The sequence below is a fragment of the Camarhynchus parvulus genome, chromosome 9 (genome assembly GCF_901933205.1).
Source record: "Camarhynchus parvulus chromosome 9, STF_HiC, whole genome shotgun sequence".
NCBI classification, from domain to species: Eukaryota; Metazoa; Chordata; class Aves; order Passeriformes; family Thraupidae; genus Camarhynchus; species Camarhynchus parvulus.
Genome location: NC_044579.1, coordinates 14,863,945 through 14,880,895, shown reverse-complemented (window position 1 = coordinate 14,880,895; position 16,951 = coordinate 14,863,945). Strand labels below are relative to the sequence as shown.

The 16,951-nt window shown below is 39.5% G+C and overlaps 1 protein-coding gene across 1 annotated transcript in view; it reads right to left on the bottom strand.

The window, feature by feature from the left end:
* The window catches only part of DNER (delta/notch like EGF repeat containing), a 111,254-nt gene extending 95,157 nt beyond the window's left edge, over positions 1-16,097 (bottom strand). Inside the window, exon 1 of the mRNA XM_030954062.1 lies at positions 15,741-16,097. Coding sequence (XP_030809922.1) covers positions 15,741-15,983 — 243 coding nt within the window. The 5' untranslated portion in view covers positions 15,984-16,097. The remainder of the gene's footprint in view (positions 1-15,740) is intronic.
* Between the last annotated feature and the right edge of the window lie 854 nt (positions 16,098-16,951).

Genomic DNA, 16,951 nt, shown 5'->3' with positions numbered 1-16,951 from the left:
GCAGATTTTTTAGGGTGGAAAATAAGCAGACTACAGATGGGGAAAACATTGGAGCTGGCTCAGCAGGGTTAATTGTGGCATGATGCTGCATTACCAGTCAGCTGCAGTGCCTCAGCACCACACTCCAGGGACCAGGGTAATTGTGCATGGAGCTGGCAGGGAGTCAGGAGCTTTGTTAGCTCCTGATCAGCATTAACCATTCTAAATAAAGCTCAGCTCTACGCAGACAAATGTAGGTGACTCCACATGATCCTCATCAGTACCCTGGAGCTTTCTTCCATGTGGAGTATGCTATTTCTCCAATAACAGATAATGGAAAGTGACTACTAGCAGGAGAAAGATTTTGTCCAAAGCTCTTCCACCCCGGTTTCAACCCTTCTGTACAAAACTTCCCCAAAACGTACAAGGGAAAGAGGAAGTTAGGAGAAGAAAGCAGACCTTTGCATTGTCACGGGTGCACAAACAAAAACCTTTCAATAAAGTGAAAAATAGAATTTGTATTTGGTGTGCTTATTACTACTGAGTGAAAATGTTTCATCATAACAAGAGGAGTTTTAACCATTACTGAGAATTCCATAAGATTATAGTCCACACAAAGGAACACTCTCAGGGATTCAGAACCACTCTACAGAAATTAGACAAACTAAACAAACAATTCACCAGAATAACGTCCTGTGACAAGGTAAACTAGTAAAAGGAAAAATAAAAGGGGGACAAAATGAAGGCCTAAATACAAAGGGATACAAAATAAGACTTAGGCACAACTAAACATAGCACCAAAATCCACCACATTGCTGGACAATTTACTACAACACCTCTAGAATAAATCTGATAGGGACAATAAGGAAAGTAAATTAGTATCAGCATGTAAAAAGCTACAGTATCTATCAGCTCTGAGGAAGACCTCTATAAGCTCTAAAAGGTCACCATATTGTTAAATTGTACAAGAAAGTTTGCAACATTTGGAATGAAAAATACAGAGTCCATTTTGTAGTCTGAAGGTCTCTGTTTTTCTTATAAGATCAAGAGGTTTCCAAAGTGAAATGTGAATATACCTTATTCCAACATTACAGACATACAGAAACTTTTGATGCTGAAGAAAATTGTGAGAAAATTTCTAGGGGCAGATTATAAATCAAGCCTTGCAACACCAAGTTTCCAAACCTTTAGAAAAAAAAAACCAACAATGTTAACAGATCAGGCAGGAGACAAGGAAGAATAAGCAGGGTGAGGACAGGATTTTTTTCTTACATCTATTAATTATTTGTAGCCAGAATTATTTTATCTGAATTGACCAATAATGTGGTCTTGCAGATATTAATCACTATTGCAGTCTATTGATCCAATCCACAATCAGCTGAGTGCACTGGAAATAGTCGTTAATTAGGAATTTAAATATGCCTGCAAAACAGATTCTTATTTCTTTCTTTCTTCATTCATCTCATCTTGAATCATATCAAATATTTTATCTTCCCACAGAATCCAACATAGAACTCACCCTATGGCAAAACACAATGAAAACATTAAAAAAAAATTCAAAAAGTACAAAACCCAAGGGCACCTAGAACAAACTGTGCTTACCACATCTATACAGCATAGCAAATGATTCAAGGTTTCAGAGCAAGGCCTCTGAGCTGCACTGCTCTATTCAAGCCATTTCAGAGTACCTGGAGAAATGAGCTTCTTGAAGACTGTCAGCAGCACCACAATTCACTGTGAAAAGATTAAACCACACTTGCCACATCATTGGGTATATCTGCATATATATAAATGGTCAGAGTCCAATTCAACTGCTAAGCTCAAATGCATCACTGTAGATAATTATTTTAAATGTTGCTAGAAAGAAGTTATTGTTACACAGCTTCAACAATAGATTATTCTAAATCTATTCCAAAACCCATACAAAAATGGAATCTCAGATTTTACTTACACTATCAATCTGCACTGAGTTATCACAAGTGTAGAAAAATAAGGAAGCGGCTATCTGGTCTAGTTTGTTGAAACAAAACAAGAAGATGAACTGCAGCACTAGTAAGAGTTCTTTTGTCATCTGACTTTCCAGAAAGTAATTTTAATTTTATAGTAAAATATTGAAAAAAATTTTCAGAATGATGCCTCTGTGCTTCATAGGATTTTCAAATACAATTCCCATTCTCAGCTAGCTGGTGGTACGAGCCATCTACTTGCTCCAGAAACACCCTTCCAGAATAAACAGGAACAGTAAAACAATTGTGAAACTGTAATTACAACTGGAAAAACTCATTGAAGGACTTAGTCCCTCAGAAATTCAAGCTTATAAATAAAATCAAAAATGATCAGCTGTGAAGAATTACAAAGACTGACTCCCAATATATTTCACAAAAAGGAATTTTAGAGAAACTTCATTTCTAGAAGAATCTTCTCACTCGATCCGGAATAAGAAGAGATGCAATCCACTCATACTTCCAAGTTGATGTAGACGAATATGCAATATGACTTCAGCAAAAAGGCACGTGACCTCCACATTAGTTATTGGCCAAAGCAGAAAGGAGATCTTAAAAGGCTAAAGACCTAAATGCATTCTGAAATAACAGTATTACTTAAGAGTCGTAAGTGAAAGTCATAAGTGAAAGTCATGGTTAAGAAGATAGTCAGAAACAGGGAAATCTACTAATTTTTTCAAGCATTGAGTAAGTTTCACTGAATTTTTCAGAAAGAAAACATAGGCATTATTTCTAGCTAGTAAGTCACTGCTGAGGTTATTGCTGCTGAGAAAAAATATTTTACCTATAAGTGCATCATTTGTTTAACAGGAGTAAGTGAAAACTACCTGGATCACTCTAGTTAATTCTCTAGCATTCACTGTGGAAACACAAATCAGATTTGCTACAAAAAAAAAGGTGAGGAGAATAAATATTATTATATTTGGAAACTCATCAGCAATGAAAACTGACTATTTTTTCTCTACATTATCTGCTTCTTGTATATCCCAATTCATACCTTAATGCCACAAATTAGTTCTTAATATTTCTATTCATGTGAAATCCTATGGCAGGTGTCTAACTATGTCTGCTTCTGTATTAAAGAAGAATGCTAGCCTTCGAAGAAGCAAAATTCAAAAATCCATACAGATGGCTAAAAATAATGTGGGTTGCTGTATCCACATGAACAATGGTATATAGTATTATAATAGGACCAGAAAAATTCATACTCCTTTCATACCTGTGAGAGTGCTAAGGACACCTGGAACACTATGCAGCATCATTAATGCATTTATTCAGACCTGGAATACATGCAGGTGCTAGAGGAAAGGCCAGCAGTCAAATTCTCTGATATATTATGTGAATTCACCTAGCTGAGACAAAGAAAATTCAAACCAACTATCCTTTTAGTTACACCTAAAGAACTGTCAGTACTAAAAGGAAAATCCCACAATGCCCTCGAAATGCAAGTCAAGCAAGAAAAGAAGCTATCAGACTTTTTCAGCATCTAAATCCTCTTTGTCTAAGAAGAAAATAAAAACTATTTTTGGCAGCTAACTTTATTTATGCAATTCACAGTTAAAAGACAACACCAGAAGCTACAGAAATTACATTCCTGCAACTGCAGAGAACAGATGCCAAAGCATCAAACAAACTGGGAATCGAACAGATGTTATTCTGATAAAGGTAGAGGAAAACCAGAAAAACATACCTAGAGAATATTTCAAATAGATTGCCTTCTAATGGCCGTTTGAAGTATATATTTACTCATCTAGCTAGCATCCTCAAAAGTATTCCTCACCCTGTGAAAGTCAAAGGCAAGGGCAGCTTTGTGCTCAGGAGCAGCACTGCTGTGGGAGTGGATGCCAGAGCAGGGCCCCAGCCCAGCTCTCCCTTTCCAAACCAGCCAACACAGCAATGCAAACTTCCCTTGCTCAGAGCAGATTTTGTACATGAAATCAAAGCTTCTCTAACTGTCAAACTCCAGAGCACAGACACAAGTGCTTTGTCATTAAGCCTGAATGTATTGATTTCCTCATTCTATGATGAATACTTACAGCAAATATTTCAGCTTATCTGTTATACAAGCTTAAAAGTCATTCATAAAGTTTAACTTTTGTCCTTTTTTTTCCCCCAAAGCTTCCTGTATTTCATGTCTAACGAAAGAAATTCAAACACATAATACTGTGCTCCACACTCATCTTCATCCCGCTTACTCCATGAGGTTTAAAGGGACTATGAATGACTTACTATTCTACTCATCCATAACTGCAGTAGAATGATGGCAAATTAGTTTCTGCACTGGAACATCCCTACATACACTTTGGTTCCCTCTGGGTTGACATGATTGTCTTTAGAAAGAAAGCAAATTCTTCTAAAATGAGAGATAAAAGTTTCATCAGCTCAGCTTGATCAGCAATCAACCTTACACCTTTACAATTCCCTTGAAAAACAGAAAATCTCATCTATGTTACTTTAAAAAGACTGAGAAAAATAAACTGTGCAGATCAACAACTGGTACTCAACAGTTTTACAGTTATCTCCAAAATTAGATTAGGTAATGGCAAGGTTAGCATATAAATCAATACACCATTAAATACTCAAGAACTTTTCTATCCAGACAGCACAAGTGATAGAAACTTCTAGCTGAACTAGGGGTTATCAGAAAATGACAATTCATTGATTAAAATGAGTTTTTTGCTGGTACCTCTGATCAGAGGAGGCCAAATCACAGATGTGTTTCTGACAGACACTTTACCTCCCTACTGCAGCACTAATGTCCTACTCCAAGATCAGGGAATGCGGCCCCTTGAAGCCCTCGACTGCAGCCCCACTCTGCAAATCAGAGAAGAGGATTTCAAAGCCATAACACAGGGTATCTTGAAGTTCTCCAGACTTCATAGAACTTAAGCGTCACAGAACTGCCCTGCTCACTGCCAAGAAGGCTGAAGAGCCTCTGCCAGCCAGCAGCTCTCACAGCTCAATAGCTGCTGGCAGGAAAGGCCCCACCTCCAAGTGGGGTGAACTTCCACACCGCAGGCAAGGAGCTTAGGAAATTGAGAATACAGAATACAGCTGGATGCAAATGTATCTTGGAAAAGAAAAATATCCTCAGAACTAGAAATCTGAACTGGAAGATGCTGCAGAACTCATTACAAAGTGAAAAGCACATACATCATGCAAAAATAACTAAGATGCTACATTAGCATTTGCTGTGTGTCACATACTAAGGTTTGTTAGCACAGCTGTCATTCCAGTATCCTTCAATTGATTAGTATGATTATTTACATTATGTCTCATGTAAACATAAAACATGGCTAAATCACTCACAAATATGTTACATTAACAGAAAAGCCTCCATGTTCCTAAATCAAAACCAGCAAGGTTTGGACCATACCCTGGTTTGCTACACACTGCAACCAGCAGGACTTGACAACCAGAGAGCAAACTAACTGACAGATCTATCCTGCTGTTCTTAAGCAGGCCTATGTGAAAAGGTAGAATCACTCTAACTAATGATCCATCCTTTCTCACTCACCTGCAGAAAATAAAATTATGACATTTGATGATTGCAGGGGAAGATGTTTAACTGTGGAGAAAGGTGTTTTGGAATCAAACGGCACAGCTGACCTTGTTCCTGCGTTCTTTCACCTTAGAGAATTTCTTTGGTACATTCCAAGAAACCAAAGCTTAAATGATTACTGAAATACAATTTCTAAACTTACATTTAATGTTTTCATAGACAAAAAAATTACTATGAATTTACATCAGCTTTAAGTGATATCACAGTCAAGTCCCAAGCACCCTTCTAAGTATCTTTCCATTACTTTTAAAAGGCAATAGTTAGACAAATTTTAACATTAGAGTCTATTACAGTCACGTAAATTAAGTCAATTTGTCCTTCCTTCAATTAAACATGTTAATTTCCCAGGGGACTCAACACCATTTTCTTCAGTTGTCACATATGCCATCATCACACAGTACAGTGTAGCCTTAAAAAGAATTAATCAAGTATCTGATATTACAGACCCTGCCCATGTCAGTAAACCTCATGTAACCCAACTCCCTGAAATTCAAAGACATTCTCAAATGAGAAAGTTTCTCAGATCCCCACGTACCAGAACAGAACCTTGGTGTTCCATAATCACAATAAATGCCAGAAAACTCTCTTGTGACCAGAAAGCAGAATTAGAAATCTCAACACAAAATGCATTTAGCTCATAAACTATTATTAGACTTTTACACAGCCTTCTTCCTTCTGTTTAATGTTCAGTTTGTCTGAAAACGGTTACATTTGCCTGAAAATTAGATTACAACAGAAGTACAAGTATATAGTTAATCACAAGTTATTAATAGACTGCTAGGTATGTAAGAAACCTAAAAAATTTGTTTTGGCTAGCCATTACAGAAATTCATTCATTAATTTGATTTTGATAAAGGTGTTTAACAATTTGCTTAATTTCTTCAGCAGAAGAAACCAGACATCGCCTTTAAAGCAAAAATAAAAATAAAATTTGCATTAATTTTTACAGATTTGCTGAATTGAATGCACAAATCATTAAGGCTGATTAAGAAACTGAAGAATTGTCATTGTGGTTCTTGGTGATAGTTACTGTCCTTATGGACAAACACAACCAATAAACATTTCAAAGGGAGATCACAGCAACATATCACATCTGGAAAATTACAAAAAATTGTCCATTTATATTCCTTAGCCACATGATTTAATTAATAGCTGATGCCCAAAATAATTTAACTGCCTCACTGATACTGGTTTTTTAAGGGATTGTCCTTGTCACAAGATTACCTTCAGACTCTTCCTGTTTGTATAAAAGTGAACAAGTAGTCCATCCCACATTATTCAAATCTTTCCTTATCTACTGATCTTTCTTGGGACGCTCTCTATTTCTGCCTTCTCTAGCTTGTACATAAAGTTTTCTCAACGTCATTTCAGGGAACCAAGCACTATTTGTTCACAGAAGGGAACACCATTCTGCTCTCTTGTGACTTTATCGGCACGTCTTTAAATTTCATGTTGAACTCTCAGGTTCAGTGAAGATTCTACCACATACACCCACCAAAACTCATGGATATTCCTCCCACAGAATCAGAGTTTATTTATTTATCCAGAATAGGCATGGTTGAGTGAAGTTATTCCTCCTCTTGTACACTTGTGTGAACAAGCTTCAGCTTTATTAGATGCAGCACAAAGGACCAGATAAGGCTACCTGGGCTGAAAGAGAGGCTTGTTGGAAAGAAAAGGAACCCTATCTTGTTACTTTCTTTACAGCTATTGTTCCTACAGCTACCCCAAAGTCTTCTCAAACTGACAATACAGCTGCTGTTGCAACTAATACATGAGGTACAACAAAGTTCTCAAAATCATTAACATTCAGTGACCTTATCTCAGTAAAACAACCCTACTTTCACTGTCAATTGGAATTCTGTTCTTACCTTATTCAAGAGCACCTTGTTCACAAACACCTTTGCTACAGAAGTCTTTGAAATACTGGTCATTGATATATTGCCCTGTTTCCAGTGGGAAAGAACATTACGGAATTAAATTCATCTGTAAACTGCTAGACTGAATATTTGCCAGATATAAAAATAGTCGAAGTGGTTGATTTTTTTTCTTTAATAAGAAGGCTTTTTTCATTAGAATTTAAATATATCCTGATAGGATCACTGATGTGCAATTCAGAATCTGGTATTTCAATACTATGCTTCCTTATAAAGTACTTCTCACTAAGCAGTCTTGGAGCCTTTATATTTATTCACAAATTAACCTTTTGAAAACCCAGGATTAACTGAATTTACGGAGGAGAAATGGAAGTAAGAAGGTTCTGTGAGTTTTTGTCCAGTGTGACTCAGCAAGGCAGTGAGAACTGCAAGCACCAAATCCTGAAATCCCCATTCCTAGCCACTGTGTATCAATTCCAGACCTTTTATAGAATTTACAGCTACTTTTTCAGGGTTTACACCAGAATATAATATTAAAAATACATTATAATTGTCACAGCCTGTATTACAGTAAAGCATACCAAGGTCAACTTAAAAAATAATATAGGGCAGTGATATGTGCTGCTTAGCTCAAATAGAATCCATATGCAGCACACAAATCAGCTTTTGAGTGCCTGAGTGCTTCTTTGTAAGAGATTACACTCAGCCAATGGAAAAATTAAAGAGTTTTCTGATCAGGCAAACATTACTTTCTCAATGTTTATTTTGATGTACCTTTCTCTTGTTACCAAACTGTTGGAAAATTACAACTGAATCGCAGTTCAAGATCTTTTTTCTAATAACACAATTACAATTTATGTTTTGTGAATTCATATTGAAAAATTAATATTTTCGCAGGGAACGTTTATTTTGGAGTTTACATCATTCCAATAACGTATAAATTGGAAAAACTATACAGAAACAAAAAGTTGAATAAACTACTTCTTTTCCTTAAAAAACAAGATTCTTAATTAACAGTGCTCTACAGTGTCGAATGCACATAATAAACTGGTTTTACCTTCAGATTTTGACTTAAATGCCACTAAGAAATTTTAATACAATTAGCCCTACTTTTGCCAAAAAATGTGCTTTCAACTGATGCTGGTGCACTGGAGATTTGGATCCTTTCATTTGGGGATCACCATACCACTAGGCAGGCTGCTGAGCTCAGCTTACCACATCAACCAAAAGTGTAAAAAAAAAAAAAAAAATTATTGAAGCCTTTCTTCTAGTGCAGTTGTCAAGAGAACAGATGACCTCTCAGCATACATAAAAATGGGATTTAGCATTGCACTAAACCTTTTTTTAGATTAACCAACAAACTACAGGAATATCATTAACTGACTTACTCAGTTCAGAAAGGGCATTGCAAAAAAAAATATTCACTAAATGCACACAGAGGGAAGAGTGGAATAACTCATTTTTAAAGGGAAAATATACAACAGGGGAATGCAATTACATTGAAAGACAGAAAATGAAAACTAGCAGAATTATTTTTTACTACTCAAGATATGGGATTAACTGGAACACAAACGTAACACAAAATATCATGGGAGTTTGATATTTAACAAGTACAAAGTGAGCTGTGAGAACACCGAAAGCAACTGCAAAACCAAAAACCAACCAACCTGTGTTTGTGGTCAAGTGGACATTGTTTTCAGTAGACCCATATCTGTCTATTAAAACAGAATTTTAATTTTAATTAATCATCTTCTAAGATTTCTAGACTCATGACCCCATGATCAAGCGAGATCCTGCGAAATGCCACTTCTGAAATCACTGAAATTACTGCTACTCCTGTAACACTGAACCAAGGCATTCAACTCCACTTCCATCGGAAACCTGCTGCACTAAAGATGAGTTCCAGAGCTACACAATACACACATGACAACATCAAGTTAGATTATTTCAAAGGAAAGTAAAACAATGATGGCTTTTAAGCAGATATGATTGCAAACTGATTCTCTCAGATCAAAGAGCATAAACTGCAATAAAATATGTGAAAAGCTGAAGCATCTTAGCATAGCATATGTTCTACTATTATTCTGTTATTTTACACCTGATCCAGCTTTTTGCAATCTTTAATCATAAAAAAATTATTGTATTGAAAGCAACACATGAAACTTTCATTTATATGATAGGTTTTTTCAGAACTTAATAGTTTGCACTATATGTAATGACCTGACTAGCCTTTAAAATGAACTATTTTTAACTAATTTAAAGAGAGCCTTTTGAGATACTGGAAAGGACAATACAAAGATTCCAAAGGTTGGTGTGTAGATGATACCTAAATAAAAACCTCTCATATAACTGAGATAGTTTGGGTTATTATATCATTCCAGTTTTATTCTACAGATATTAACAATAAATTTGTTTAGATCCCACAGCACAAATCACAGCACAACTTTTTATTGACTGCTTAGGAAACTGCTGAGTAGTCTCTAACATATTTTCACATTATATGCTTCAAGGCAAGAAGCTAATTTTAAAAGCTTAAATTTCTGACTGGAAATACATTTCTAGTACATTCAGAGAAACCAGATGTTCTAATAGCTAAAATAAATTGGGTGAAGAAACTAGTTCTCCCATTTATTTATTCTGTGCTGTTTGAAACCAGACATTGCCACACCACAGAACTTCACCAGCTCCACTGCAACCCTGGGGATCAGAGTTCACGAGGTGCCTGAACAACACAGCACTTGCAGACCACAAGAACTCACAGAAAACAAATTACACCCATGAGTTCCATGTGACACACAACTGTAAATTGAAAAAACCTCAACAATGACTGTGCAATGTGAATATAGTCATTTGTGACTAAAGGAGATGTAAACTAAGTGTGCTGGAATTCATTTTTCAGATATCTAACAGTAACATTGCCATCTTAGGAGTCCTGCTTGCTTGGCAGGAAGTTTGTCAGCATCTAGGCACAGTCTAAATTTGATGTAAAACAGACAAATTTAACAACAGGGAAATTATTCAGGTTTCCAGCAAAGGGGAGGCAGGAACAGGACAAGACTAATAGGCAAATGCAAAATCTAATGGGGAGAAAAAAAAAAATCAGGGGTGTGTATATACAGAATGGTTTTGACTGGAAGGACCCTGAGGGAGCTCTCTGCTCCAAGCCCAGCTCAGGTCACAGTGCACAGGGGTTTTGGGCACTCAAGCCCAGAATCTCCAAGGATGAAGGTCCTACAACTGCTCTAAATGCCTATTCCAGTGTTTGACCACCATCATTGCATGGAATTTTTTCCTTAGATTTCTGGGACTTCCCCTACTATAACATGTGTGTCTCCTCTCCTTTCACTGATTACATCTGGGAAAAATCTTGCTCCTGTTCTCCATGACCACCCATTATGTGACTGAGAAGGGCACTTGGATCCCCTTTGTGGCCTCCAAGTAAAACAAACAGAGTTCTCACAGCCTCTTCTCATCCATAGTATATTCATCAGTGCAAATATTTAAATTCTGCATCCTGTAAGTACTGCAAGAGCAAGCAGAGCTAGTCAGCAGGAAACAACATGGTACCTCAGAACTCAGGCTAAAGGACATCCAAATAAAAGAAGAAAATTCGAGGCATCTGCTAACTCTCCATGTTACTGTTATTAAAGGTAAAAGAGCAAACACAGTGGTCACATCACAAAACATCTGAAGCACAAAAAGCACACAATCTCAGTATATACCCTTCATTAATGAGTAGAGAATGGGAAAAATAGCATTTTAAATATATTAGAGAATTCATTATTAATTTAAGGACTAGAGACCATTCAGAAGGGATGTCAGCGCTTAATAGAAAACAGGCTCATGTGAGGAATTAATCAGGATACTGACACCAAGGTGATTTAGCAGTTAGATTAAAGGATGTCCTTTTACACAGCACTGTCCAGTGCAACCTGAAATAACCTGGCCAATGAAATTCATACCGCTCATGCTGAAGTATTAGACCAGTGAGCCATGAAACAACAATCCTTCTTCCTGCAGCATTTTGTTAAGTCTGGATTTCTGCATCCAGCACTAAACACATTACTAGAAATCTACTGAGACAAAAAAATTTCAGAGAAAAAAGAAGCAAAAACCCAACACAAGATAAAAATACAAAAGTAGAGGTCAAAGGACAAAAAATCCTGAAATCTCTGCACTGAAGTCTACAAACATTCAAATACTATGATCAAAGACAAGAATAAATTCATCTGGCGTTCAAAGGTACAAAATAAAAGGGAGGGAATGAAGAAGAACAATCAGGCAGAAATTCAGGAGGGAAATAAAAAATAACTTTAAAAATTCTAAAAATAATTATAAGAACAAAATTTAAAATGTAATCTATTGTCCAGTTTTTATAATATCAGTTCCTTCCTTGACTTTTTTAAACTCAGGCTACATCCTTCTCGAATTCCATTATAAATAAAATGTCCACAGTTATGTTAAAAATTATTTTCTGTTCTAGATGTGGAAATACAACCAGTAGAGTAAACACAACAAATCATCCCCAAGACCAAAGAGAACTCTTTGCTACTAAAAGAGTAACTTGAGCACTATCTCAAAAATGCCCTGCACCAGTGGCTACCACACCACGGTCAGAAGTGGAACAGTCAGTCCTCACTAATCAGACTGGATGGAAGGGAACTGCTGCAAAGTCAGAGTGCTGCTTCAGTAGGCTTGGACACTACTTGTTTTCTAGTTTTCATTACTGACAATCTATAAAATAACTAAAAATATATTAAAAAGCAGCAAAGTAAAAGAACAAGAGAAAATTATCAACCAAAAGAGAGAAAAAATTTAAATTAAAAAAACAAGTGAGACAAGCAACTAAAACAAAGCATGTATGACAGTATTTTAAAATACATTAATAATTTAATATTTCTTCAAGTGATAGCCTTTTAAGGAAATTAGCACTAGCATGGGATCAAATAAACATCATGCAACTCAATGCAATTAGCTAAGTTCTAATTCTGTATTTTTAAGCAAATTACCAAGTTGATCATGAAGGTTTTTCATTTCCCAACTACTTACTTTGTGCCTTATGTCTCTAAAATTATTTAATGAGGCACAAACACAAATTAATTTTTGCATACAACTTTCTGGGTCAAGAAAAACTATATTATTGGTTCTATATATCATTAAACATAGCAGAGTAGTGATTACCTTAGTCATTTAAAAATAAAGATTGTTTTTAAAAGTAAAACACAAAAAAAATTTAGGGATTATAAAGTTATTAGAACTTTAGTATATGTTCATTTCAGTTTATTTCATCAAATTCTCTCTGTGTAAACCTGAGAAATTGTCAATTTCAAATTCCCACAGAAAAAAAGGCAGTTGAATTCACTATAATTTTTGTACAATTTCCTTGGGAATGTGATTTCTTTGCTCAGACCAAAGTTTAAGATACTTCAACACAGTAATTCTATGTCTCCCTTACAGACTAGAAGTATTGTAAAGAGAAGTGGGAAAAAATTCAGAACCATGAAAAAAAAATGGAGGTAAATTAGAGCAATGCCCCACAAAGGAGGAGCAGACAATCCATTAAAAAAAAAGCCTGAAGTTTGCAAAGCAAAGTATATTCAAACCATAAAAAATGTGAGATATATACAAATGCATAATTCATGGGATGGATGCACTAGAAGGACCTGTAATTTCTGTTGTTAAATAAATAATGAGTTACTAAAGCAATTATAACATGGAATTGGCTTGCCCCAGTAAAATACATCACTTGGTGATAGGAAAGCTCTGGACTTTTAGAAGTATCTCATGTGATGTCAGTTTTATTCTTTTCCCATGCCAGCACCAGCATCCACAGATGCATCAAAACCAGTTACAGTAAAATCTTCAGGGGTAAAATTGATGTGCAGTCTCCAGGTTTGACTCTCAGCAATCTTTCTGCGTTATCAACTTCACCATGCCCAGCTGACTCACAGGCACATTGAGAACATTTTGTCTTCATTCTAAAATCTCGACACATCTGAGCAGAATCATTGAAATGTTGCCTTCACTACAAGAAGCATGAAAGTAATCCTATCTTTTTCCAAACTTACTTTCCATGATCTAAGTATTTAAAGACAATAATTCTTATTCTTTCTTGCCTTCCTGGCATTTCCTTCTATGAGTCCAACTGCTCAGTAACGACTGCAGCATTAAGACAAAAACCCATAAATAGATATATCCCAGTGATACCACCCTGATTTAGCCAATAGTTTTCTCATAACCTGTAATGGCACATAAAAAAAAATCCTTACAGTTATTTTTAAATCATTACAGTTATTTACTGTCACTGAATTAGAAAACATGACCTTTCTTTGTGGCAGTTTAAGTCATTAGGCATCTGTTAAGGTATCTGAATGATACCTGAATGAGACCTGATACATCTCTGAGGTATCTGAATGACAGAGCAACACAGGTAAGGCATTTATACAACATTTATTTATTCCCTATTTTGATAAAATGAGCAAAACCTCAAAGATGGGTGTACTGTGTTTATATTACACCTTTAAAAAACCCTGCCTGGTCTCCAGTTAAAGTTACATTTCAAAACCATATTAACTTTCCAGAACTACCTGGTATCCACACTTCTACTGCTGATGTGATAGCTAGAAGTGCCACTCATTTCTTTATCAGTATTCCTTGCAGGGTCATTACTCACTGTTTTATAAAAAGAAACAAAATGTGTAACACCATGAGCCTCCTGTTATTAGTTAATAGAATGCATAACTGCTCTGAAAACATTGCCTATGTCTTTTAATAGAAAAACAATTAAACCCAGATCCCCAGGCACAACACTTCACAGGAGGTGTGATGGCAGCAAGTGTTACATTTTACTAGGTCTTCAAAAGGGTCATTAATCTTTCAGTCATCGATCTCAGACACTTAAGTCTAACAGCAACGGGCAGAAGCAAACACACAGCGCTCTCTTTCTCTCCTTGTAGAGATAGAAACAGTAAACTCCTAAGACAAGATCTAAAATAGCCAAAGAGAAATCTATTTAATCCACTTTCATCTCTCCGATTTTACAGAATCTCATTAGTGTAAATATTTTCACTTTCATTGTTACATTAAACCAGCTGAGGCATTTCAAGGGAAGCAGAGAACTCTGTGCATAGCGCTCCTACTTTACAATGACTCTTACACTCCACTACACATTAAGTCTTCAGTAAATGCATTATCCCTTTCATCTATTCAGCAGTATGGTTCAGATACTACATGACAAAGGAACAAGAAAATAAAGACTAAAACGCTGACTGAAATTACTTGAAGTCATTTGCTTCTACGTCAAATGCACTTACAAGCGAGAGCACTGACAAATGGTCAGCAATCCACAGAGCCTTTTGTACACCACTGTCACAGAAAGTACCCCACATATACACAAGCACGAAACAAACCTCTGTGTACCTGCACCTGCTTTTCCTTATCTGGAGATAGACAAAACTGAGTGTTTGTGAATTTCTTAACATGATAATAAAGATCCTTAATGCTAGAGACAAAAGGAAAAAAAATACTATTTCACGTTACAATAATTAAATTCATATATTATATTACATTAGGTCCCAATATGACCAAGCACATTAGAAAGATGTTGCTTACTGCTTCTCTGTATTTTAGATCATTATCCCTACTTTGAGCATTCCGATCTTTCAGAATTCAAGATCAATTCAAAAGGCACCCGAAACGTGGGAGCGAGCACTCCCAGCCTATGAAAATGACTACTGGAAACACGATTTAAGGACTAGCATTCAATGCAATGGAGCATCCGCTTCCAAGGACCATCCTTTTCACCTTCCAGTAAGTCAGTGTTAAATAACCTGCGAGGTCTGGGCGGCGGGGAGGCTGAAGTACTGACATTAACCTGGCAGGCACCAGCTGAGCTCAGCCCCATCCTCCCGCACCCCGACCGAGCCCGGAGCCCCAAGCCGCTCCCTCTGACGCCCGTGGTCGAGGCTCGCAGCCCGCAGGGCCGGCAGCCCGTGGGGAAGCCCGGGAAGCGCCGGGGCCACCGCAGCTCCGGGTGCCCGCGGCGGCCGGAACGGAGCCGGCGGGGGGAGCGGCCGAGCGGGGCGGGGGGGACGCGACACGGCCCGCCAGGGACCGGCACCGGCCGGGGCGGCAGGGCCGGCGGGAAGGGCGGGATACGGAGCGGGGCAGGGCGGGCAGAGCCGCCCGCGGACGGGGCAGGGGTGAGGCGGGAGCGGGGGGGAACATTCGCTCTGTCCTCGCAGAGCGCGGGGACACCCAAGGGCAGGGACGGGCACAAGGACGCGCGGCGGGCGGGCGGCGCTGAGGCGCGTCCCTTACCTGGCAGGAGTCGCCGGTGACCCCCGGGGGGCAGGTGCAGCTGTAGCCGACCGGGGGCTGGGGCAGGATCAGCTGGAGGCGGCGGGGCGGCGGCAGCGGCGAGCAGGTGCCGTTGTTGCGGCAGGGCTGGCTGAGGCAGGGGTCCCGGCCGGGGGGCGCGGCGCTGGCCGGCGCGGGAAGGCAGGCGCGGCGCTCGGCCAGGGCGAGCAGCAGCAGCAGCAGGAGCGGGGCGGCTCGGGGCATGGCGGCCGGACGTGCGGGTGCGGGCGCCGCTCCGCTGCTGGCGGCGGCAGGGGAGGGAAGGAAGTATGGAGGGATGGAGGCAGCGGCCGCGCTGCTGCTCCCGGCCCGCGTTCCCCGGGCAACGGGCGGGCGGGGCCGGGCCGGGGCGGAGCCGCTGCCGCGCCGCCGCGTGACCGGCAGGGGGCGCCGCCCGCCCGCAGCGCGCGGGCCCGGCGGGACGGGCTGAGGGGCGCGGCCGGGCCGGGACAGCGGGGCCGGGGCCGGGGCTGCAGCGACCCGCCGGGCCAGGCTGAGCCCGGGCAGAGCGGACGGTGCTGCGCACCAGCCCCATCCCCGGGCGGGGCGGCGGCGGCCGGGCTGTGCCGAGCTGCCGGGGCGCCGGGAGCGGCGCTGCGCCCCGGCCGCTGGCGCGAAACAGGAGCAGCGCGTTACCGAGGGCGCTCCGGGGCTGCCGGGCCTCCCGCCCGCGCGGCCGGTGCCAGTGACGGGGCAGAGGAGCCCCGCGGGACCGAGCGCTGCCCCGGCTCAGGCAGACAGCGGGAAGGGACTGTCCTGCGTAACATCAGCTCACCGTTTGCTGCCTGTTTACTGTTTCACAAGTGAAATTCACTGATGATTACTTTAAAGTTCTGTTGAGACCGAAGCAGGGTCGTATGAAAAGCGTAAACACTAATCCTATCATTTCTCATACTGCAAAGAACCTGTATGTTTTCTCAAGTGAGGTTACCTACGGCTGATTTTTTAAAATCGATTTTTATTTTACCAGTCTTCTGGGGATTTTTCTACTACCTCTTACTAGAACTAAGGTACAAGATCTGTAAATCAGCCAACAGAGAGCAGAAGGATAACCCCTATTCTTTGGCCTTCTATTCATTTGCTTCTGCAAAAGTATTTTAATTTCTCGTAACTAACGACTTCTCACATCCCTATCGCAGGGTACAGGAGGATTCCTGGCTACAATTTTCGTT